This window comes from Babylonia areolata, chromosome 11 (genome assembly GCF_041734735.1).
Source record: "Babylonia areolata isolate BAREFJ2019XMU chromosome 11, ASM4173473v1, whole genome shotgun sequence".
NCBI classification, from domain to species: domain Eukaryota; kingdom Metazoa; phylum Mollusca; class Gastropoda; order Neogastropoda; family Buccinidae; genus Babylonia; species Babylonia areolata.
The window spans coordinates 11,829,767-11,855,985 of record NC_134886.1 but is presented as its reverse complement, the minus strand read 5'-3'; the positions used below and the strand labels follow the sequence as shown (position 1 = coordinate 11,855,985).

The 26,219-nt window shown below is 42.1% G+C and overlaps 1 protein-coding gene across 4 annotated transcripts in view; it reads left to right on the top strand.

Annotated features, from left to right (window-relative positions):
* LOC143287529 (5'-3' exoribonuclease 1-like) overlaps positions 1 to 26,219 on the top strand; it is a 107,416-nt gene that overhangs the window by 19,262 nt on the left and 61,935 nt on the right. For all 4 annotated transcript variants that reach the window (XM_076595575.1, XM_076595577.1, XM_076595576.1 and 1 more), the window contains exons 12-20: positions 7,202 to 7,334; positions 8,137 to 8,226; positions 8,855 to 9,011; positions 9,705 to 9,824; positions 10,393 to 10,562; positions 13,625 to 13,751; positions 18,305 to 18,394; positions 22,661 to 22,764; positions 24,722 to 24,844. In XM_076595575.1, coding sequence (XP_076451690.1) covers positions 7,202 to 7,334; positions 8,137 to 8,226; positions 8,855 to 9,011; positions 9,705 to 9,824; positions 10,393 to 10,562; positions 13,625 to 13,751; positions 18,305 to 18,394; positions 22,661 to 22,764; positions 24,722 to 24,844 — 1,114 coding nt within the window. The remainder of the gene's footprint in view (positions 1 to 7,201; positions 7,335 to 8,136; positions 8,227 to 8,854; positions 9,012 to 9,704; positions 9,825 to 10,392; positions 10,563 to 13,624; positions 13,752 to 18,304; positions 18,395 to 22,660; positions 22,765 to 24,721; positions 24,845 to 26,219) is intronic.

Genomic DNA, 26,219 nt, shown 5'->3' with positions numbered 1-26,219 from the left:
ATTCTGACACAACAACAAGAGCAGTTATTATTATCATTTTTTGTTCAAACAGGAACTACTTTTGCTAAGCATGGAAGTTTTATTTATTTTGCAAACGTTTGGTGCAGATAGTAAAAAAGGGAAATTACTCTGTAATTAATGATAGGGGACTTCATTTGCTTTAAACTGATCTTTTTCATCTTAAACATTACATTTTGAAATTATACTCAATACATAAAAAGCTTGTGTGTTTTACTCTCAGTGTACAGGGCTTTCACTATGTTCATTCGCCCAAGTGGTCTTTTTCAGAAAATACTAAAATCAGTACGACAAGTGGACTTTATAGATCTATTGACTGAGCCCTGAAGGTCATGGGCAAAAATCAGTTGCGTACACATATTTATACACATTCAAAGCGCGTGCTCATATTCTTCGCGAACGCGAACGACACCATTTTGTTTCAAATTGTTGACCTGCCTGTTCAATCCTATATTCAATGGACAATACACGATAACATGTGATGGAAAGTTGGAGCAGGAGACCGTTAAATATTTATTCAGAGAAAGATTTGTGAACACCTCATCACTGACTGGATTATGCCTCAAAATGCCATAAAAATATCCACAGAATCAGTCGGAATTCACAGTTAAAAATTGTAAACCATGCGAGTTTATACCCTTGAACTGATCACGATGAAACGAAAAAATTTCCAGTCTTGACTTTTCTCAAAATGAAGTCCGTTTCACTTCATACGACGTTTAGAAGTACTTGAACTTGGCCCTACATGTTATTAGTTTAACAAAATACTCAATTTTCATATCAACTTTAAAACTATAAAACTAGAATGAACATAAAAGAGAAATTGAATCGACCGTGTCGTACTACATTCCCGGCAGGTGTAACTAAACTTGTACATCTATCTAGATCTAGAGAAAACGGCTAAATGTTGCAGTGTGATTGCGGCGATAGCCACGTCTCCTTTACCGCGGACTTGAAAAGAATTTTTTATTGCCCTTAAAGATTTTTTGAATGCCCAAGATACACCAGAATAATATGATTTTAATTATACATACTTAACCGTGACCCAACTAGTGCAGACTCCGGCAGGGGTCTGACATTCCTGCCTGTGCAAACTACTATCTGCCTATGCGGAGAAAATGAAACTACGGCCGATAACCTACCGGAATTAGGTAACCTCCCCTTTGTCCCGCTGGCTAGCGCCCTCTTTTTCCGGCAGCCATTATGACTCCTGTCCTGTGCTCTCCATACGGCTAAGTTTTTTCGTATTTTCTGTCTGTCTGTCGATTCTCTGGCGTTCTTGTTTTTTGTCAAATTTTGTCTTGAACCAGGTCACATAATTATATGGTTCGATTGGGGTATCGGGCTAAAATTAAGGCGCGATCGAAATCGATTCGCGGACACTCTGGGCCTCTATTTCTGGCCCTCTCAACAACGCCAACCCGACGCCTCCCCCACTTCCTTCGCTTCCTCCGGTCGACTCCAGACCTCCGCCACCTCCTGCACCCTCTCTGGTGACTTCTAGGGGTACGTTACCCCATACTCAGGTCAGTGGTGCCATTGATGTTTTCCTTTTCAATTCGCGAACGAAGTCGACGCGATCCGCGTTTCTCGGCCCTGCCAGTCGGTAGGACATCCGAGTCGATCTCCTCTATCACTTCCCATGTCAACAATGGAATGTGCCATAACCCCTTTAATTACACATACTGGGAATGTGCCATAACCCCTTTGGAAAACAACACCATACACTGGCTTTGGATCTGCACGCTAGACTGGGCCCTATGTGCGATGCCTCTGTGGCGGCGGCCATGACATTGGCTCACGCGCCCCCCACGCAGCATGCCTCTTCCGTCTCGGATCCTATGGCGACCGAGGCGCTTAGGGATGCCCTCCCCAGGGGAAGGGAGGAAGGTGGACCACTAGGGGACACGCTTGCCTATGCATGTGCACCCTCCCCTTGTCCGATTTTCCGATCCAAGGGAGACAACTCCTGCTTCGGCACCCTTGCCGGTGACCGCCGCAGTTACTCCCCTTTACCGGCACGGCTCCTCGCCAACAGTGCAGGTGCGTGCTCGGTCCCTTCAAGCTTTGCGGTGATGACCCCATTTGCCACACCGCCGGTTGCTGCTGTTTCCCATCCACAAATGGCGTCTCAGCAAGCTGCTCAACCAAACAACCAGCAACCCATTGGGAACTTGCTGCGGCAATTATGCACTGGTGCCACACCTAGCGCCTGCTCCACCCCTTGCGCACAGAGCAGATGCGTGCACAGCCCATTGAACTTCGGCAGTGACAGTTTTTTCTGCCCCACTACATATCTCCACTGTTACCCAGACTAATATCGGCAATTCCACGTTGGAGTGCCTCTTGATAACTCGATTCTGCCACTCGGCAGTGCTCGGGCCGATCTTGTCTGGTTACGGTGCCATCATGCCACATGTCCCCACCGTCTCGCGTCCGATGGCGACCGATTTGGCTCGGGACGCCCACGGCACTATGGGACATTATTATTATCGGTTAAGGTGGCATTGAACCACGGACTCTCGCACGCAGCATGACGCTCCTCCCTCTACAGCGAGGAAACGTCACACCGGGGGATATGTGCTCTAAAGACACCATCCCTTTCGCCGAATATCAGCGCCAAGGGAGGCAACTCCGCATTTGTAACCGACACAGCACGTCACTCCTGCCCCCCGTGCTGTCCACCAACGATGTTTCTTCAAATTCTCATTGGGTCCTCATGCCCATTCATGGACTTTACACATCTTTGCACAGCAACTACACCTTTCTTGCTGTTTCTCAGGCTATTGGCGACTGAACTTTATGGTTCCTCATCCCCCACACAGGCACACAGCCCTCTGCAGGCAACCAGTCCTATTGCCATTCTCTTCTTGTGATACACAATAACAGGAAATAAATCACAATATTTCCCCTTATGTCCTTTTGATTTTTATCACAATCAACAATCACGAAATATATATATATTTATATATAGCTGTATATATGTATATGTATGTATATATATATATATATATCTATACAAAAACAAAAACAAAACAAAACAAAAAAACAACAAAAAAACAAAAAAAACAAAAGCCCATATATATGTATGTATATATGTGTGTGTATATGTATATGTGTGTGTGTGTATATAGGTATATATATACACACACATATGCATATATATCTATGAGATATCGTGCTACATTTCTTCACTTATAGATGTATACTTATCCCTCCGAATACACATGCGCGTGCGATTATGGGGTAGGTTCAGACAACTTTCTTATTAACATGTACAATTATATTTCTATCTCTATTCATTGACATCTATTCATTGGGATTCCCTACATAGCAATATAGGCACACTTGCATTTGCGGCCTTCTGTCCACAATGCCCTGAACTCTCTGCGCCTACGTACTTGCACTTTATTCATATGTGTATGTACATCTCATATTTAGGTGCATACACAGATTCCTTTCCATTACTGATTATGCACACTTACCCATTTACTTGGCTATATCTGTGCACGCTACACATATGCTTATACAGCCGCTTATTTCTTGTGTTTCGATCCCTTGGCATTGGCATATTTCTGACATCAGTACTTGAGTTGATGGAAGTTTGTATTCCCTTTGTACATGTATGTATTCATTTTCATAAATTCATCCCTACCTTGCTTTCGGAGGACGACTGCACTCACAGACAAAACTGCCTCATTCACGCCTGAATGTATGCTCCTTCACATTTTAGTAGTGGCTGGTCCTTAGGGACCCACACACCCCCTTCTCACCCACAGGACTAACAATGCCCTCGCTTGGCGCAAGGAGGGACAAGGCAACCCAACTCATTTGCCTACAACAATCAAGCATAGGGCTGGAGATGCCCTAACTTGGCACAAGGAGGGATGAGGCAGTCCAACTTAGAATTGCCACTCCAGACACATATGCCCTTCATTCCTCCCCAGTTTGTAAGGCATCCCTTCTTCCCCCCCTTGCCTACAACAACCTTTGGTGTGCACCACTGTGGTTGTGACAACAGCTCCACACGGGCCCTACATCCTAGCCAGCCTTCCCATGAAGGGGTGTCAATCTTTGATTCCCAAAATTTTTGCGGACCCAAAATCGGCCCACTGGGCAGAAGACAATCACCCTAAGCCCATCTCTTCCACTCCTCTCTAGTAGCAGAAGGCCTGGGTCATAATTGTTTTCCTCTACATTTGGGAGAAAGGCTTATTGACGAGGACGGATGCGTCTCACAGAGCACAACGAACCGTCCATTAGCCACAGGGGTGTACCTTACTGCCCACTCATACCAGCACGGCAGATGCTGCATTCAAGCACATCAGTTCGCCCCATCACCTTGCTTGAACAGAGATCCAACATCACATCTCAAACAATTGGTGTTTGAAAGCACTTTCTGCACTTGGGTCTTCCCTACCCGATCCTTCAGCCTCAACACACAACCACTGCTGTGGTAACAGATGGCCACTCTTCTCAAGCACTGTCTTTCCAATGAGACACTTCCAGGGGTTTCTAGCCTAGGCAGGTTATCCCATCATGGAGCCCCAGTCTTCAGTCAAGGACCTGTCAGAGGATGACTTTGTTGTCACTTCAGAAGCAAGCACCATGTCTTTCAGACACATGGTTGCACCACAAGACCCCGTCAACTCTCTCCGGCTCCCTTACATTGCAACATAACCTGCATGGTGGACACCTTCATCCCTCAAGCACACAGCAGCTGTTTCCTGATTTACCCATGCTGATTGGTGTCCTCCTAGGAACAATATATGATAATCAGTTGTGTACGACAGTCACCATCAGAACAGCAGAGGAGGCAACTGCTGTCCCAACTATTTGGGCTGGAATTCGATTACACAATTTCCAGCAGAGAGTGTTTTGCCTAAGTTGCATCCCCGGTCCCTCGATCAAGAGGGCCTTAGGACGGATCCCAATGGCTAGTTAGGCCCAAGGCTACAGCACTAAGTCCCAGTGCAATTTGACTTCCAGTCTGAGAGACACAGTCATTCATGAAAGGCTAAGCTGCAAATGATTTCCCTTTGCAATTACGAAACCACTGATAATACAGCTCTCACTTTGCAGTTGGCCATATTGGAAACGTATGTCAGATCAGTACTTTGATGTGCATAGCCAGTACAACACATCTTGAGCCACTTACCTCCCTGCCCCCGCCCCACTCCATCCCAGACTCAGTGCGCACCATACACAGCCAGAGGCCTGTCGTGGATCTGGTCCCCTTTTTCACTACAGAACCTTCAGCAAAAAGTTTTCCCCATGGAAACCCTCTTCCATTTGGTATTCCACCACAGAATGAGACTGAGTGACCTGTGGGCGCATGAAATGCACTTCCACAGCCTGATCCAACCCAGCCATTGACCACTGACAACTATCTGCAGGTGGCTCCAACATGCCACACTCAGGTAAGAGAAGCCACCAAGCCTTCCGCAAGCCCCTTTGTGATGATACCTACCTGGGCAATTACACAACCCTTTCCCAGAGGCACCAGGGACATCAAGTCTTTTGTTGCCAAATGTCTGCCATTCTGTGCATAGGCAACATACCAGTGCTGTCATTTTTTGGCAATGACAAAAAAGTGGTGGGGGGAGCGCCCATTGCCTGTCAGTTCGCATGGAGGAGCTCTACAGATCTGGCTGTCATGCCTAAGGCAAGCCCAACATGGCCACCTACCTCTGTCTCGTGCCACAGTTTCCTTCAAAACCAAAAATCACTTCCACTATCGGCCCACATCCGATGTGGAATCATCAGACCAAACCACATGTGCACCTCCTTGCACTGACGCTCAACCGCGCTCAAATGAGACAACCCTATAAGGGTACGTGTTTCCTTCCCTTCCTTTGATTCGAAGGGCTGTCAGTAAAGTGTGGATTCAACCCACCGACCCGATTTTCTTTGCCCTACGTTTATCAGCACAGCTGTGGTCCACAGACCTCCCCCACAATACGGCTGCGGACTTCCGTCTTCCTTGCACGCACCAATATCCTTAGGTGACACATTACACTCTACTTTCGTCGCATTCTACTTGAGGGACATCTGTCGCTTTAGGGATGATGGCTCATCGACTTCTACCAGAGAGACGTCGCACGCCTACGGGATGATGGCTTCAGAGGCATCGCTTCTGTGGTAGTTGCACAACAGGCCATCACAGCACACAGACAGTAGAACAGGCGAGCCCTCCACCTTGTCGTGCTATTCTGCACTAGTTGGGTCACGGTTAAGTATGTGTAATTAAAAGGAAATTTTCTATGTAAAATTACGTTTAAATAACATACTTACCGTGACCCAAATTTAAGACCCTCCCGTCCTCCCTGCTTCCTGTTCTCCCTGCTTACTGCGCTGGTGATGGCATATTGCTGTCAAAAGAGGGCGCTAGCCAGCGGGACAAAGGGGAGGTTACCTACTTCCGGGAGGTTATCAGCCGTACTTTCATTTTCTCCGCATAGGCGGATAGTAGTTTGCACAGGCAGGAATGTCAGACCCCTGCCGGAGTCTGCACTAGTTGGGTCACAGTTAGTATGTTATTTAAACGTAATTTTAGATAGAACATTTCCTTTAAATAGCGTTCTCACTGCGAATACCGCAATTGATTTATCGCCCTTTAAAAAAGTATGTTCAAATATTAAATTTTAGAACGTCAGTTGAGGAGCCACAATAGTGTAATGGGTAAGACAGTTTCTTCCCACCCAAACACGCGGGGTTTGAATCTGGTTAGGACTTTTCTTCTTTTTTTCTTTCTTTTTTTTTAACCCAAAGCTTTATAATAACAAATACAGAACACATTTTGACGATAAGATTTTTAAAAAAATTTTTAAGTGTATCACAAGTGAGTCTTGAAGGCCGTGTTTGTCTTTTTTAGTGATGCAATTGACTGCTGAACAGAAGTAATAGAATGCCCAGAGGAAAAAGTTCAAATAAAGAATGATGACTGACAGCCTGCCCTGTAAGGTCCGTCTGTCTCCGGTGACAGCATACTTGCCAGTAAAGGGCTTAATTAAAAATGGTTACTTCTACTATGTTATTATTCACACTATATGTGGCTTCATAAAGTGGTGTATGTTTTGCATGCATTATGAATCCTCCTTTATTATAGTTGGATTTGTTTGATTCATATCAGAAAAAGGGAGAAATAAAAAATGTAAAAAATATGCTCTGATACTGTTCACAGCACACCTGGTTTCACAAGGTTTGGACACAGGTGATTTGGATTCTGACGAGGACTTTGACACATTTGATGCTGAGTTCAGTGCACACAAACGAAACTACTACATGACAAAGCTGGAATATGATAATGTGACACCGTAAGTGAAAACACATTAGTATAAGTGTTAATGAAAGGAGATGTCTTGTTATCATTCAGTTTCTCTCTCTTTTGTTGTTGCTGCTTTTTGTATGAAAGGAGAAATAACAGGGTGTTTGAAAATTCTACTATGATCAGAGCAGTCGCAGCATCTGTGTTTTTTTTGTTGTTTAAAAAAAAAAAAAAAAAAGTTTCCTCCTTACTTTTCTTTTCTTTTTTTCTTTTAATGTCTTGTTCCTGTTGGCATGATGTTCCATTTTCTCAAAGGTTACACACATTGTAGTTTCTGATGAAGGAAAGTCATGTAATAAACATGATCTCTGTCTCTCTCTGTCACTCTTTCTGTCTATTTCTCTCTTCAGTATTGTATCAAACTATCCGTGCAAAATAATACTATATTTCAGAGTCATGCGAGGATAGTCTAAAATCATCATTTTAAAATCTTAGAATTTCAGTGATTTAAGTCATAAAATTGTGTCAGTAATAAGCAGGTTGTGTACATTTGAAATGTGATAAAAGAATGAGAATTTCCATTGATTATTTTCTTAGTATTATGTACTTTCATAAATCTTCCTTTTGAATACCATACGTATGTAACTGGATACTTACTTTATTTATTATTTGTGTGACTGTATGCTTCATGTGTTCTCCAAAAGATTTTTTTTTCTTTTTAATCAAGGAAAAATTTCAAGTGAAAAATAACTTGTGTGCATCAAAATGAAATGTCCTAACGATAATACGAACAGTATAACTGTCCCTGTTATTGTACATTTTTGAATCCCTTGTGTTGGTCATTGTGACAGAGAGGTACTGAGGGAACAAGCGTTTGAGTATGTGCGTGCCATCCAGTGGATTCTGCTCTATTACTATGAGGGTGTGCAGTCCTGGAGCTGGTGAGCACTGTGGCAACACAGCTTTCCTCTTTCTGTCATGTCTGGGTTTTGTCCTGGCTTTTCAGTGTGGGTTTAGGTTTTGATTTGAAGTATATCAAATTTTTGGCATTTGTGGTCAATTTGTGATATGGGTCTATGGCTTGTTCTTATTTTACGCTGTTTTATGATTACATGGAATTCTCAACTTATTGGTTTTTGCTGTTAGCAAGTCTGGTGCTTATGGATATTGTGAGCATCCAAGTGAAATTAATTGGAAGTCTGACAGTTTGCAACCCTCCCCCCCCCCCCCCCAAAAAAAAAAAGTTTGTTAGGGAAATCTTCAGCTGACAGTAGTTTAGATCCTTTGTACCCAGTTGTTTTATTTTGTTTTTTGTTTTAATATTTCTTTACAATGGTATATCTGCTTTTAGTCTGCCTTTCTCTTTTTCTCTCTTTGTTTATCGTAGTTGACTTGGGTCATGTCTTTTACATGTTCTGATTTTATGTTGTGTTATGTTTGAATCAAGTTTTTAATTATCTGTATTCCTTCTATATACCATTTTAAAAAATGCTGCTCAGTTTTAAGATTTTTATCTATTTTGCACCAGTTGGCTCTCCTTGGTATCTTATGATTTTGTTTCTCTTGAAGGTACTACCCACATCATTACGCCCCTTTCATTAGCGACGTCCGTGACTTCAGCAGCATGGAAATTCGCTTTGACATGTCAGAGCCGTTCCGACCATTTGAACAGCTGATGGCTGTGCTCCCTGCTGCCAGCAAGGAACTGCTCCCAGAACCTATGCAGGTCATCCCTTTGTTTTATGTCAATGTCTTGTTTCTTCACAAATGATTTATTGTTTGATTATTTTCAAAAATAAAATTCGCCTTTTTTGTTTATGATGACTAGCTTCAATCTTATGATTTCTGTCAGTTGAGCAAGGTATGTAAAATGAACACATATTTTAATGCGCAGTGGCAGTATTTCAGCATGTTCAACAACAACAATTTAATGTAGGGTTGGAAAGTTTGAGCATAGTACACTATCAGGGCCTGTAAAAAAAAGTTCTTTCAATGAAGATTCTGTTAAGTGCAGACTAAGCAGTTTAAATTATTAACTGTTTTTCAAAAGGCATGTTATAAATGTGCAGTCAGGAAATTGTTGACTGATTATACATGTTTCACCCTGCTTAAGAGAGAATGATGGAGTTGAAAGAAAAAAAAAAGAGACAAATATCTGAAGTCAGTATGGTTATACAGTTCAAGTGTTTTAGCTTTCTAAACACAGACATTTTCTGTTGAAACTCAGATGTTTGAATGCTGTGTTTTCTAAGCACCAGTGACATTTTATTACAAAGCAAGGAGACTTGGTTTTTCTAAATAATACATGACAGATCTGACATTTTAACCTAAAATGAATTTGCAGTGTGCCACAGAAAACTTGCTGTGTGTACTTTGTTGAAGTATGGAGTGTGTGACAAAGGTGGTGTGTGTTGTGCAGGAGTTGATGACGAGTGACACCTCCCCTGTGCTGGATTACTACCCACTCAAGTTCCAGACAGACCTCAACGGCAAACAGCAGGACTGGGAGGCTGTGGTGCTGATCCCCTTCATCGATGAGGTCAGTGTCTGTTCTCTGCTCTGTGCTCACTGCAGTTCCCACTTACTACCTTCTTTCTCTCTTTCTTTCTGTTTTGCAATGCTGTCAGGGGTCTGACTGTGCCATCCAGAAGTATTTTTTCACAGGCCGCTAGCTTGTAAATCTGAACACTTGAGCAAAGTGAAACTAGTGTACTGGTAAGACCTTTTTTTTTTCAAGTGTTCATTTCTGTAGGCTTTCTTTTTCGTTATTTAATTTTTTGGTCTGCCCATGATTTTAGTGAAAACAGTGAGAATATTGTCAAACGGTCACAAGATATACACACATTTGTGCACACACGTCTTAAATGTAAAAATATGAATTTGTTGCCCCAATTTCATCCTCCATTTGTTTTGCTTTTAGGAATGTTGGCACCTACTTTAATTCTATATAGATCTGTACAGTCACATTTTAAACACTAGAGTCTCTATTGCAGTTCAAGTCACAGAAAGCTGAGCACTGTTCTATGTCAGCATCAGCTGCTAAAAAAGTTAGCATCTGTACAAAGTTGGCACCTGCACTTCTACCTTTGTTCTCTGTTGCTGCTCAGCGTCGGCTTCTGGCAGCAATACACAGCAAGGAGCACCTGCTAAGCCCAGAAGAGCGACGGCGGAACAGCCATGGGCCCTGCTACATGTACCAGCATTCTCCAGAACTGCAGGGCTTCTATCCCTCCCCCATGCCTGGGGCCTTCCCCGACGTTGCTGTCAACCATGCCAAGTAAGTGTTCATCTTGGAAAGAAATGGTCTGTTTCAGGTCTGTCCTCTTCTGTGTGAAAGCTGGCCATCTGAGTGTTTTTCCTAGATTTGTGTAGAGGAACTGAAATTCCATGGAAATGCATCCTAATGCTCTCAGTGGACTGTCAGGTGTAATTTTGAAGAACAAATTGTCTGAAGGGTGCCACCTTTACTTTTGTTGATGTAAAAGGTACTGTTTTAGTTCATTTTAAGTTTTATTGTTGATTTATATGCCTCAGATATTAGCAGAGTTACTTTGATAAAGAAGGCACATCACAGCAGTTCACCCTCTTCCGAAATCGCACGTTTAGTCCTGGCTTCCTTATATCATGCACGTGGCCTCCTGCCTAACCCGTTCAGCCACAGAGCGCACTTCACGCGGCGCGCTGTATCTAGGTCACAACTTTCCCTGACTGTTGCAGTCTTTTGGCTGTGCGGTCATGCGTTGAATTGCCTGTGTTTGTGGATCTATAAAAAGTGTGCATCAGTTTTTTTGTGGAAAAAAATAGGGACGATTCTAGCTCCAGGTGTTGTCTTTCGCCTGACAAAAGCTGGTGTCTGCAGCGCGTATGTGAGTGACTTAATTATAATTAACTCAATAACTGATGATTTAAGGGCTTTGTGAGGCAGGTCAGACAGATGTTGCACACTGGCACTGTGCCAGGAAGCTGAGTCATAGCAGTGAACTGGTGGTGACTTATGTGTATAATCGTTCTAGTTAGCAGCGTCGCAGAAGAAAGTCACATTTGATATTTAGAAAAATAAAAAGAGTTAAGAAACATAGCAACAGTAATAGCAGCAGCATTAGGTGTAGTTGCAATTGTGGTGGTAGTGGAAGCGGTAGTCAAAGTCGTAGTACTTTTCATAGCAGTGTTGATTAGCTCAAGTGTGAGTGTGTGTGTGTGTGCGTGCGTGTTGGAGGTAGTGGTGGTGGTGGAGTGCAAATAAACAATTTGTTTAATCTAAAGATACACATCCGTATGAACTTTTTGTATATGGTAGAATATGCTTGCAGATATAAAAATATTCCAAAATTAAGCTTTTTATTATTGTAAGTTACAGTATAACACATTTCCATATATAACATTTGGAAATAATGTGTAGACGGGTATTGGGTTGTAACAGGAGGAAAGTGGAATTAAAGCAGATTAAAACAAAGCTTTAAACACAGGTTATAGATCACAAGGAACACAGGCGCTGGGTGGATGAAACTTTTTTTTTTTTTTTGAGCAGCAGGTGAGTTCAGAAGTCTATACCTGATGTGCTGAAGTAGTTGTTAGGAACATGTATGGTGCTGGGACTATCAGAGAGCCAGTAGTCAGTGAGTTTTTTTAACATTGTGATATGTCAGTGGAGTAACTACATAATCAACATCATAAAATGGCTCCATTTGGTGAGTACAATAATGCATGCATCCATGTGTTTTGTGTGTGTGTGTGTGTGTGTGTGGGTGTTTGCGTGGTCTATTGTCATTTCATGTGCATATGCCTCCTGTTCGTGTGTGTGTGTGTGTGTGTGTGTAAATATATGCATGTTACAAGCACTTCATGTCTATGGCATGCAACATGCACAACATTATTTCTTTATAAAGTAAATGGTATAATAATGATAATTCCAAATGCATGTTACAAGCATTCTGCATACAAAGCATGCTACAAGCACATCAAATGTATTTTTTGGTGTGTTAATGTGTGAATATTACATTCTTCTCTCTCTCTCTCTGTCTGTCTCTCTGTCTGTCTCTCTCTCTGTCTCTGTCTCTCTCTCTCCCTCCCTCCCTCCATCTGTGTGTGTGCGTGCGCGCGCGCACGCTCCTTCTCTCTAACTTTTTTTGGTTCGTTTTTGTTTTGTACAAATGTGCATTAGTGCTTTGTCATTCATTTTCACTCATGTTTTCCATATTTCAGCATGTCACTTTTTGGAACCTGTTAAAAAAAAATTACACTCACTTCTCCCTCCCTAAAAAATAAAAAATAAAAAGTGGCGAATTTCAGCTTGCACAATGAACAGGAATATAGTCATGTGTGTCAGGAGGGGCGTGGGGTGATATAAATATAAAAGGTGTGTGTGTGTGTGCGCGCGTGTGTGCGTGCGTGCGTGTGTGTGTGTGTGTGTGTGTGTCAAACAGTGGGAAGGGGATGTATGATTGGGTTTGGTTTGCTGTCGTGCTTTTTATCTCTATGATGTATCACATACTTCACCAAAGTTAATTTGTCTTATCAGGATCATGCACTTATTCTGATACTGATATATAATGTACTGGTATGTATATAAATGTATGTGTATATAATTATGTATATGTCTACATGTGTATATATGTATTGTTGTGTTTTGCTTGTGTGTGTGTGTGTGTATAAATAAAAATAATATGTATAGAGAGAGAGAGAGGGAGAGAGAGAGAGAGAGATTCCCTCATGTGAATACAAATATTCGCAGACACACCACACTGGCACCGTTGTGTGAGTGTGAGAACTAACACATGGCCGGGATGCCACAACTAACAGTACTGTAGCTGACTATTCCCACTCTCCTTATCTTCTCAAGCCCCTTCTCAGCAAGTGGCCTGTGGCCAGGTCAGTGGCAGGCAGCGTATTACCTAGCTGTCCCATTCTACAACACACTATGCATGGCTTTACTCTGTGCAAGTCATTTTTCTGTTCTGCGGCTGTGGGTTATTCCTTGGGTCTGGAGTTACAAGAGCTTAAAGATGTTTCGTTACTTCAGTTTTTCGTCTTCAGATAAGTAAATGCTGCCTGCTTGGAACTAAAGTGCAAGGCATAAACTGCCGTGATATACTTAAAATTGAATATGTGCATATGCGCACATGCACACACATGCAGTCTCTTTATCACACACACTTACACATGCACACTTTCTTTCTCTCCCACACACAACACACTCTTTCATTCTCCACACACACACCACACAACAGCATACACCACACCTCACCACACTGCACCACACCACACACCATTGAAACATACATCATTCTTTACACTTCGAACACAGGCAACTTTTCTTTTACCCTGGAAACTGTGTTGCAGAGTGTGTGAGATCCCCAAGTTCCACTTCTGTCTGGAGCCAGAGAGGATCCGCAAAGGTCTGCTGAGGGACACCCTGTTGGATGTCTACTTCCCTGGCTTCCCCACCCTCAAACACATCCCCCATGGTGTGAGTGCCCTCTGGACAAAATGTTTTGTTTCCATCGTGAAGGGGTGGGGCGGGGGTGGGGATGTTGTGTGAGGGGTGTGTCTGTTGATGTTGTGTAATTTGCGGGCGAAAGGTTTGTGGGAGGTGTGTCTTTTCATGATGTTCATGGAGTAATTACAGATATAAGCAATGTTTTGTGTACAGGGTGTGTTTCTTGGTGTCCATGGTATAGTATATGTGCCAGTTTGAGGGCAGGGATGTGTCTTGTGATTTGTTCATGTTGTAGCTATGGTAGTTACCAGTTTGTTTTGTTTTTGTTTACTCTGTCCCAATGATATTTTTTCCAGAGCTTCATCCTTAATCTTAACCATGAGCCCCACTCTGATGAAATTCTAACATTGCCAGTAGGTAGATCTAATATCAGGCATGAGATTTTTCCGACTATAGTCCGACCAGAGGCCATTTTTGCGATTCGCATAAATCCGTTGAGAAAATCGGATGGGTGGAGTGGGGGTGAGGTTTTTTCCCGACCCACGAAGGTTGCACGAATGTTGTCCGACCGATCGACAAGACAGACCCACAGCGTTTGCTAAAATACCCCATCTTTGGATAAGCGATCCAATTGAGAATAAGTGTTGCGTTGCTCCTCTGTCATCATTCAGCTTATCCGTATTCGGTCGGGATTACAAAACTAGCTCGCAGGCTTCATGACTTGCAAAGATACCTAATTTTGTCCATCATCTTCAGTCATTGACAAAATGAGAAAACTCACAAAGGATTAGAGGATTTTTGCAGCAGAGATTGATAAAGGAGTGAATAATAGTGGAACTGGGTCTGGCAAGATGAGATCGTGAAAACAGAAGTGAAGAATAAAAAAATAACTTTACTGCTGGCGACGCCATTCACAAAATTGACACCGCGGACAAGGCCAAGTGGGATTGGTGTCAGATTGTATGGGTGCAACTCTTCAGTCTAGGCACGGAAATCTGTTTTCACATTTGCATTAAAAATTAAAAAACAGAGCGTCCCTTTTCTAGAAGAAAAAAGAAAGAAAAAAAATGCCGATGGGCCGTTCTATATCGTTGACCGATGATCTGTCAAAACTGAAAAAGGAATGCTCTTTCGAAAGCGTTGTTTGTTGACCCGTTGAGAGGCGATCCAGTGACTTGTCAGAGCACCAAAATCAAAGCCCGAAAGTTTCCTAAGGCACTGTGAAAAGCACACACGTGCGCACATGCACACGGACATGTGAGCACGCGCACAATAACACACACACACACACACACACACACACACACACACAAACTTTCGGGCAGGCACAGATAAACCAGTGCTCGGATCTCCATCCCTGTCAAGCCACAAGGGTCATGGGTACATCTGCTTGACCCTCTGTTCATTCAGCAAAAGCTGGCTGCCAAGTTTGCAACTGTATGCACAACTGTGTAACATTGTTGTGATTGAAACAGAAACTTTGTAGCAACTTATTGACCTCGGTGCCTTTTCTGAAAACAGCCAAAGCTTCTGTACAAACAGTTCATGGCAAGAGTCAGTGTATTTAGATTTGAGACCTATAGCCGGCTAGATTACCAAAGTTACACATGCACACACACACATAGAGCTGAATTGAATGCACGCACTTACACACACACACTTTGAAAAAAAAATACATGAATGAATTCACATATACACATATTCTATTTTTTATTTTATCTCTCTCCTTCACACTTGCACATGTGCACACATAATATTATGAGCGCTCACACAATCACACCGAGCTTAATAATACGCACATGCACGCGCACACTCGCACACACACTCTCCCTTTCACTGAGCACACGCACACACACACGGAGATTGAAAACACACACATACACATACACACACACACACACACACACACACACACACACACACACACACACACACACACACACAGAATTGTATTTAAAGCAATGTGCATATATGCACACATACAAACTCAGTTGCACTTTTTCCTCCCACCTTCCCCCCTCTCTCTCTGTCTCTTTGTCCCTCTCTCCCTCTTTCTTTCTGTCTGTCTGTCTCTTTCTTGCATATACACACAGAGTTGTATTGAAAACGCACACACACACACACACACAGACGGGAGAGAGAGATCTATTGAATTTGAAAGCAGTGCATAGACATGCACATGGGGGGGGGGGGGGGGTCCTCCTCCCTCCCTCCAGTCATTCCCCTTCCCCCTTTCTTTTCTCAACCAACAGGCATGCCTGTCAGTGGAACAGAGACTACAGCTGAAGAGACCAGGTGGTCAGTTATATTGGTACAGTGCAAACTTGTGTGCTAATAACATTTTCCTTGAAACACACACACACACACACACACACACACACACACACACACTCACTCACTCACTCACTCACTCACTCATACAAAGAGTTTAACACAGAGGAGTTGTATTTAAAGCAGTGCACATACATGAACTTGAACACTTTCCTCCCATGTCCAGCCCGACCCCTATTCTCAATCTCTTTGTCTGTCTGTCTGTCTCTCATTCTCACATACACACAGATAGTTGCATTGAAACCACACACACACACACACACACACACACACACACACACACACACACGAGACAAGATTTTGAAAATCATGCCCCCAAGGCTGACTTTACAGGTTTGGAAGCAAAAATACTTCAGTTTAGGAAGAATTGGACTGATTTTTTGTCTTCTGTGGGGTGGAATACCTCAGCAGCATTGGTGGCCCGCAAGTGCAGATTTCATGGTTTGAAATTGAGAAAAAACCTTCAGCTTCAGGGGGCTTCGCCCCCAGACCCCCAACAGGGGCGTTGCCCCATGGACCCCCACTGGGGGCCTTCTGCAGCCCCCAGGCCCCACCTTTCAGACTCAGTCACAATTTCCCAATCTCATGCCTGAATAGAGTCATGTTGAAAGTGTTGGTTATCTGATCAGCATGTGTACATCGGTGCTGGTCAGTCTCTGTCTTTGACTCTGTGTCGTAGACTGAGTTCTGTTTTGCACTATGCTCATTCTGTTGTCACAGGTGTTTCCAGAGGTTACATCCATTTACTACTTTCACAGTTGTCTAAAGCTGGAATTCAATATACACAGCACCAAAATAGCACCGACACAACATGAATCGTGCAAACAGTAAACTGACTTGCCGATTCCATCAACACAAAACAGCACTGGCATGCCATTGATACAAGCTTCAACACCAGCATGAAACATGGTTTTGTTCCATGGAGCAGTCTGTGCTGTTTTGTCTGTTTCATCAACAAAATGGGGAGGCCTTGACCCAAGATTTTTTAAAATTTTGAGATTAAGAGCATGCAACATTGATTTTGTATCATGCAAAGTAGAATTTAACTGTCATTATTTGCAAGATTTTAAGTTTTTCTTATCTGTTCATACATTCATTCATTTCTTTATTCATTTGTTTATTGTCCTTGTTTTCTCAAGGCCTGACTAAGCGCGTTGGGTTACACTGCTGGTCAGGCATCTGCTTGGCAGATGTGGTGTAGCGAAAATGGATTTGACTGAACGCAGTGATGTCTCCTTGAGATACTGATACTGATACTGATACTTACAAGTGGTTGTTGTTTATTCAGTCAATAATAGACCCACTTGAATTTTTTCATGTTACCCTTTATGAATATGGAGACTTTTTATTTATTTATTTACTTATTTATTATTTTCTTTCTTTCTTTCTTTCTTTCTTTATTCATCCATCTTTTCACTTGTTTATGTATTTTTTTTTTATTCCTATAATGCAGACTTGTTCAGCAGTAAAGAGAAATCTGCTCAGTTGATACATTTTTTCATAGTTCCATTCCGGTATTACAAAAGCTGCTGCTGTTTTTCCATCATCAAGAACAGAACTATCTGTAACAACTTTATGATAATTTCTGAATTTATATATGAGAGCATACACATCTCTGTGACAAACTAGGCAAATAGTATTTCTGCAAAATGTGTTTGTGTGTGTGTGTTTGCATGTCACTGTGTGTAAGCTTGTGTGTGGGTGTGGGTGTGTTTGAGTTTCCGATGTTTTACCAACAAACAAATCAGCAACAATGACCACTGTTGATTTGCAATAAACTTTGAGTGGTTCGGTGCCATTTCAAAACATAGCAGAAAAGGTAGTATGCTGCTGTGCTGTTTCGTTGCCATTTTGTTTATATGGATTTATGAATCAGGGTTTCATTACAAAACTGTTGCCATTTTGGTATCATGTATATGGAATTCCAGCTGAAGGAGAATTTTGACAGCTTATTTCACACATGTCTCTAACTAATCTTTAACCCTTTCGCTGCCTGGGAAGTAAGATTTCAGTGAAATCAATTTGCCAGGGTTTTTTTTCCAGAAAATGGGTATATATTTTCTAAAAATTATTCATGGTTTGTTATTTAAGAGAGACCCATAAAAGTATATATTTTATGAAAGGTAAATGAATAAAGAATGCAAAACTGTATTTTTCCAGACATGCAATTGTTTTGATATCAGTTTTGTTTTTATCAGATTTTCACTTGTTAATTACAACAATCTCCTGGTGTGGTGTGTGTGTGTGTACAGCACCGGCTGGACAAGTGTGGGGTGAAGGTGTTCCAGATGAACAGCCGAGGCTTCAACATGATGCTGTCCATCCGTGATCTGCCGGAGAGGGTAAGTGGTCAGGTGATCCACCCTGGTCTGTTGCCTTCTGTTCGTGACCTGCATATTAAGAAGTTGAAGTACCACCTTTCTGAGAATTGTTGTCTCATGTTGTGCCTCTATCCATTAAGTGTCAATGGATCATTTATCTTCTTTAAAATTTAATATCTAAATGCCAAATCACCAAGTGATGTCCACCTTGGGCATGTTTTGTTTGCTTGCTCTATCAAAAATGCCACACAGCGGCCTTATGTTAAGCTTACATGCTCTTGGGAATCCAAGTGAGGTTTTAGTCAAAGTTTGAGGTGTGAATACTTTTCCAAATGACAGTAATTAGGATTTAATCAGCTGACTCCACTGCAGATCCATACAATGAAATGTGTGGAGGTCTGCATTCTGAATCTGACATTTCCTCATTTCCTGAAGCCTTGAGATGTATCATGCATTAATCATCAGTGGGTGAAGATGGGTACAAATGCTAGTATTTTGTGTGGTAATCTTTTGAGATTTTGTCTGTTAAGTCTCACTTTTGTCCTGACAGTCCTTTTCCCTTCTTTACCCTTTGTATATGCCTTGTTCTTTCTCTATTGACTTTTCTGTTTTCTCTTCTTCTCTCCCTGTTGCTTTTGAAAAATTATCTCAGAATTTCTTTTACACAGTTGCCTGTTTACTGTTGCTTGCCAGTGCTCTTTCTTCTCTCTCAATTATATATATATCTGTTAATATATCCCTCTCTCTTTTTGTTTCCCATTTTCTCACCTTGCACACATACAAATGCAGACACGCACATGTATACATACTTGTATACATACTCGCTTAGACACTTAAACAGATGTTCTGTTACAAATGCACACACACACACACACACACACACACACACACACACACACACACACACACACACACACACACACACACACACACACACACACACACACCCTAAGACACACCTTCAATCACACAATCACACACACGCACGCACACATGCACACACACACACACACACACAGACACAGACACACACACACACATATACACACACACATGCCCCCTGACAGAAGACAGCTCATAATATGCAAACTTTGTGTTAGATAAAAGTACTTCCGGGAACATTTTAACCTCTTGACTGCGCTGTTGACGTACGGCGTACATCATGAAATGTCGCTCACCAATGCTGTGTTGACGTGCGCCGTACGTCATGTTACAACGTTCTATGTTTCGAGTCCCGCATTACAGAAAATACAGTCTGCTAACCATTAAATTAGCTCCCCTGAGAGCTCTTTATCTCCTGAGTTCCATAAGCTAAAATTATTTATTGGATTGCCATATTTATGGCGAAAGTTTTGCAAGTTTGTACGAAGCTCAAGTTGTGTTTGCAAAGCCATGGCTGAACGCAGACAAACCCCAACACTTGCACTTGTATTGAAAGAATTCTTTCGCGATGCAAACAGTAGAGATGAAGATTGTGGACTGAATGAGACAGAACTGCGTGAAGTTGATGCCGAAGACGCTGATTTTGACAGTGGAGGGGGGTGGGAGGTGCAGTTGCTTGACGAAACTGAAGACAGACAAGCTCAGCTGATTCAAGATGCAGGTGGGTGTTTACGAGGTTTGTCAGTTTATTATTTGCTTTCTGTTTGTTGTAACAATGAATATGACTGCATTGTGTGTGTTTTGAATGTGTTAGCTGTGGTAAGTGGCTTCGTCAGTCACTGATCAGTGTGTGTGAGTGAGAGAGAGTCAGTCACGTGGGTACTGTGTCTGACCATCACAGCCCAGGGGGGCATGGCTTGCTGGCTGGCTCATTGTTGATGACAGCGTGTGTCGCTCGCCTGCAGCTTTCTGTGTTCGTTCCTGAGTGTGTATTGGTTTGTTGTTGTTGTGTGGTGTGTGTGTGAGAGTGAGAGAGAGAGAGGGGGGGGGGGGGGGAAGAGATGATGTTTATAAAACTGAAATCAGAGAATGATACATAGAACTGTATGCCTAAATTACTTTGTAAATTCAACACTTGTAGATATGTGTGTGTGTGTGTGTGTGTGTGTGTGTGTGATGTGTTGTCATTTTGTTTTGTATGAGAAAGAGAGAATGAAGGGGGTGTGGCATACCATGAACCAGTTTCAGTGTGTGTGTGTTTTGGGGGTTTGGGGTGGGGGGTGGGGTAGGTATGTGTGTGTTTGTATTTCAGCTTCTGAAAACAATCAGAAATAAAATGGTACCATTTCATGATCTTTTTATATGTAAAAAACAAAAAACAAACCCCAAACCCAACAAACTAAGTCTTTTATGCAATGTGTTTCAGGTGTGCAGCATGGTGATGATCATGATGTTCATCCTGGATCATCTGGAGTTGACAACTTGCCACAAACCTACAGCTGAAGACCAGCAGCAGCAAGACCAAAGGGCAGTAAACAAGCCTCCAGCAATTCTGGATTACAACAAAAACATGGGTGCCATGGACTATCATGACCAACAGCTGCAGCCCTACGATGTCACAAGGAAAACCCTGAAGTGGTATAAATAGCTGAGTGTGCATTTTCTACAAATTGCCATGCTGAATGCACACATCCTCTACAAAAAAAGCAGGCAACAGCAGTACACTCCTGGACTTCAGAAGGATGTAATTAGTGCCATGATTTTTGGTGACCAAGACACTGCTAAAGATGACCACGCTGTTTGTCTTGTGTGGACGACACTTCATCCCACCTACCCCACAGAAGGCCTGGCCACAAAGGAGGTGCAGAGTCTGCTGGAAGAAAGGACAAAGAAAGGATGTGGGGTTCTACTGCCCAGACTGCCCCAGCAAACCAGCACTGTGTCTTGAAGACTGTTTCTGCAAGTACCACACACAGCGTTTTTACTGGCGATAGATCCTGGGTGAGTACACCCTTTTCATTCTTTGTGTGGACTGTCTTGGAGTCTTATGCACCTGGACACTGTTGCTCAGCCTAGACAGTGTGTGTGTTTGATCACAACAGTCACAAGAAAGACAGGTTGATAACCTGGTTGATATTGTAGCACCTACATGGTGGAATGACAGTCCCAATTTTTTTTTATTAATGCATTTTATGGAATTTTTCTGTCAGATTGACTCATTATTTGAACATGTGAGTATCAAAAACAAAATCTTGGTTCATTTTCCTTTCATTTGATATATACTTTTATGCACTTACCTTCAGTACTTTTTGAAATATAAGCAAATTAAAATCATTGGCGTGTTTTTCTTGTTTTTCTGAAAATTTTCTCAGCATAGGCCATAGCAAAACGTACTAGCAGTGAAGGGGTTAATCATAAAATTGATTTGAAAAAAAACCCCAACATGTTTTTGAAAAGTCTTAAGCTGTGTGTATTACCAAAAAAAAAAAAAAAAAAAATTACTTTTACTTTTTTCAGTGTATGCTCATGTGTTCATCCTCTGAATACTCAGCTGAAAATATAGATACCTTAACATAACAGTTGGCCATGATTGAAGGGAAGTCTAAACAATTGTTCTCAGCCATTTTTGTCCAAAAAATCAACTTAAAATCATTCATAGCTCAGAAGTTACACAACTGATCACACACTTTGAGCATCAAAATGACAGCAATGGAAGGAAGTATCCAGTGTACTTCCACCTCTGTGCATTATGGGACAGCTCAAAGTGAAAATGAAAGTAAACGCACAATGTGTGTCGCAGGATGAAATAGGGCATTTCCAGCAGGCCATATCAGGCCATTCTTGGGGAATCAGGGTAATCAAATGCATCCACACACACATGCACATACACACATGGACAAACACATGCACATGCACAACACACACACACACACACACACACACACACACACACACACACACATGCACACATAGTTGTAAAGAATTCAAAGATGAAATCCATCTCCTTGCTTATTGTGTCAAATTTGTCTCTTTGTGAAATATTTTAAAAGGATATACAAAAATCTAATAACACAGCCAGTTGGTTAATTTAGGAAATGATGTTCAACCAGTGTTCAGAAAATTGCTGTACTCTGTGCCAGTACATTACAATTTGATTTTCATTTTTTATCTTTGTGTCATGACTTAAAAACCCTAAGGTTTCATTACATAAATTTTGTTCTACTCTATTCTATTGAATTTCTATTCTATTCTATTCTGTTATGTTTTGTGCGTTCCCATGCCACACACACACATTTACACACACACTCACGCATGCACACACACACACACACACACATACACACGCACGTTTGCATGCTTGCTCACTCATTCACTGACTGAAGCTTCAACCTGTGTGATGACCAGAGGCTGGAAGACCTGGCGTCAGAGCTGCTGGGCCAGACAACGTGGGTGGGGTGGCCTCATCTGCATGAAGCCAAGGTGTATGCTGTGGCTGATGAGAGGTTCAAGTGAGTACCACCCTGACCAGCCCTGACAGGCCCTCTTTGCTGGGCTTGTGAACAACATGATTTGATTTGAGTGCCACTGATATGTTGCTGTAGGGTTTAGGAAGAACATTTATAAACAGCATGATTTGATTTGAGTACCACCCTGCAGTGATATGTTGCTGTAGTGTTTAGGAAGAACATTTATAAACATGATTTGATTTGAGTGCTACTGATATGTTGCTGTAGTGTTTAGGAAGAACATTTATAAACATGATTTGATTTGAGTGCTACTGATATGTTGCTGTAGTGTTTAGGAAGAACATTTATAAACATGATTTGATTTGAGTGCTACTGATATGTTGCTGTAGTGTTTAGGAAGAAAATTTATAAACATGATTTGATTTGAGTGCTACTGATATGTTGCTGTAGTGTCTAGGAAGAAAATTTATAAACAACATGATTTAATTCGAGTGCCACCCTGCACTGATGTTGCAGTGTTAACCCTTTTGCTGCCAGGAAATTAAAATTTAAGTGAAATCTATTTGCCGGGTTTTTTTTTTTCACAAAAAACAGGTATAAATTTTCCAAAAATTCTGTGTTCTTTGTTATTGGAGAAAGACCCATAAAAGTATATATTTTCTGAAAGGTAAACGAGTAAAGAAAACAAAACACATGTTTTCCCATTTTATATATTTTTAGTGACATGCTGTTGTTTTGAAATCAGTGTTTTGTTTTTTGTCACATTTTCAACTTGTTCATTACAAACATTAGTCAGGTAACTTGCACAAAAATATCATATTTTCTAGACAAATGGATATCTGCAAACACAAAATCATACTAGAACAACCACAATATATATATATGTATATATATATATATATATGTATATATATATATATATATATTTTTTTTTTTTTAAGAGATACACAATACATTGTCACTTCTCCAATTCTCCAAGTGATAATATGGATGTGAGGCCACACCCCCTCAGTCTCCACCCCATCCTCTTCACCCCTCTCGCACGGTCACTTTATCCAGTTCTCATCAGACCACGCTGGCTGAGTGCCAAGAATATCGCTCACACTGTGTCCTGCTAATAATTCGGTCATGTTCTGTCGTCTGCTAACATCTGTACAGCCGGCATCACTCACTGATAGTCACATCTTGGCCACTCTCTTGATTGCTCCCTTTATTTTCTATCAAATCGTCCTGTCTTCTCCTTCGAATTTACACTTCAATTCTTTCTGAGCATCAGCTAAAGAAAGAAATATTGGTTGATTTAGTTCGTCACGATCGCATGTCTTGAGCATGGCATCAGTCCGACATTTTGTTGAGCAAGTGAGGAGAGAAGTCAGGCAAGCACTGGGACAATGACCCAACCAAAACATTCAAATAAAGGACTGCTTCATGATGTAGATGGGGATTCTAGCTATGAATAGAATCTAGAAAGATTCCCCAGGCTAAAGCTACCACTATTTTTGTCAACGAAGTGAATGCAAACCAGGGAAAAGTCTGAATATTTCGATGACGAGTTATCTCGTGGCAGCAAAGCATACATGCTTGCCATGATGAGTTATCTCGTCATATAGGCAGTCTAATGGTTAAGGAAGAAAATTTATAGACAACATGATTTGATTTGAGTACGACCCTGCAGTGATATGTTACTATAGTGTTTAGGAAGAAAATTAAAATTTTGCATGCATTATTTTTAACTTCTTGACTGTGCTGTTGTACTGCTACCCCCAGGAAAAAGTGCTTGAAACAGTTTAGATACACCAGAAGGCTTTCAGGTTTGAAACAATTTTATGTCACAGGGAGACAATAAATTTCAGGTTTCACCATAATCCCTTTACCCCACCCCCACTCCAAGCCTCCCCCAAAAAAGAAAGAAAGAAAAAAACAGAAAAGAACTGTTCAGGTTTGTGGACTGTGAAGTGCTAACTTTCTTGGCTGTATGCGTGTGAATGTGTACGTCCAGGATCGAGATAGAAGAGCACCACAAGAAGGGGCAGAGCACTCCAGTAGTGCAGTGGAAGAGGAAGGAACTGCAGAAGCTGGAGCTGGACAGGGTGTATAAGGAGGCCAGCACCATCAAGGAAAAGTAAGTCTCTGTGTACACACAGTCGTCAGTGTCTCTGTGTACACACAGTCATCAGTGTCTCCATGTACACACAGTCGTCAGTGTCTCCATGTACACACAGTCATCAGTGTCTCTGTGTACACACAGTCGTCAGTGTCTCCATGTATACACAGTCATCAGTGTCTCTGTGTACACACAGTCATCAGTGTCTCCATGTACACACAGTCATCAGTGTCTCCATGTACACACAGTCGTCAGTGTCTCCGTGTACACACAGTCATCAGTGTCTCCATGTACACACAGTCGTCAGTGTCTCCATGTACACACAGTCGTCAGTGTCTCCATGTACACACAGTCGTCAGTGTCTCCGTGTACACAGTCGTCAGTGTCTCTGTGTACACACAGTCGTCAGTGTTTCTGTGTACACACAGTCCTCAGTGCCTCTGTGTACACACAGTCGTCAGTGTCTCCGTGTACACACAGTCGTCAGTGTCTCCGTGTACACACAGTCATCAGTGTCTCTGTGTACACACAGTCATCAGTGTCTCCATGTACATACAGTCATCAGTGTCTCCATGTACACACAGTCATCAGTGTCTCTGTGTACACACAGTCATCAGTGTCTCCATGTACACACAGTCATCAGTGTCTCCATGTACATACAGTCATCAGTGTCTCCATGTACACACAGTCATCAGTGTCTCTGTGTACACACAGTCATCAGTGTCTCCATGTACACACAGTCATCAGTGTCTCCATGTACACACAGTCATCAGTGTCTCTGTGTACACACAGTCATCAGTGTCTCCATGTACACACAGTCATCAGTGTCTCCATGTACACACAGTCATCAGTGTCTCTGTGTACACACAGTCGTCAGTGTCTCCGTGTACACACAGTCATCAGTGTCTCTGTGTACACACAGTCATCAGTGTCTCCGTGTACACACAGTCATAAGTGTCTCCATGTACACATAGTCGTCAGTGTCTCCATGTACACACAGTCGTCAGTGTCTCCATGTACACACAGTCATCAGTGTCTCCGTGTACACACAGTCATCAGTGTCTCTGTGTACACACAGTCGTCAGTGTCTCCATGTACACACAGTCATCAGTGTCTCTGTGTACACACAGCCATCAGTGTCTCCGTGTACACACAGCCATCAGTGTCTCCATGTACACACAGTCGTCAGTGTCTCCGTGTACACACAGTCATCAGTGTCTCCATGTACACACAGTCGTCAGTGTCTCCATGTACACACAGTCATCAGTGTCTCTGTGTACACACAGTCATCAGTGTCTCCATGTACACACAGTCATCAGTGTCTCCATGTACACACAGTCATCAGTGTCTCCATGTACACACAGTCGTCAGTGTGTCCGTGTACATACAAATG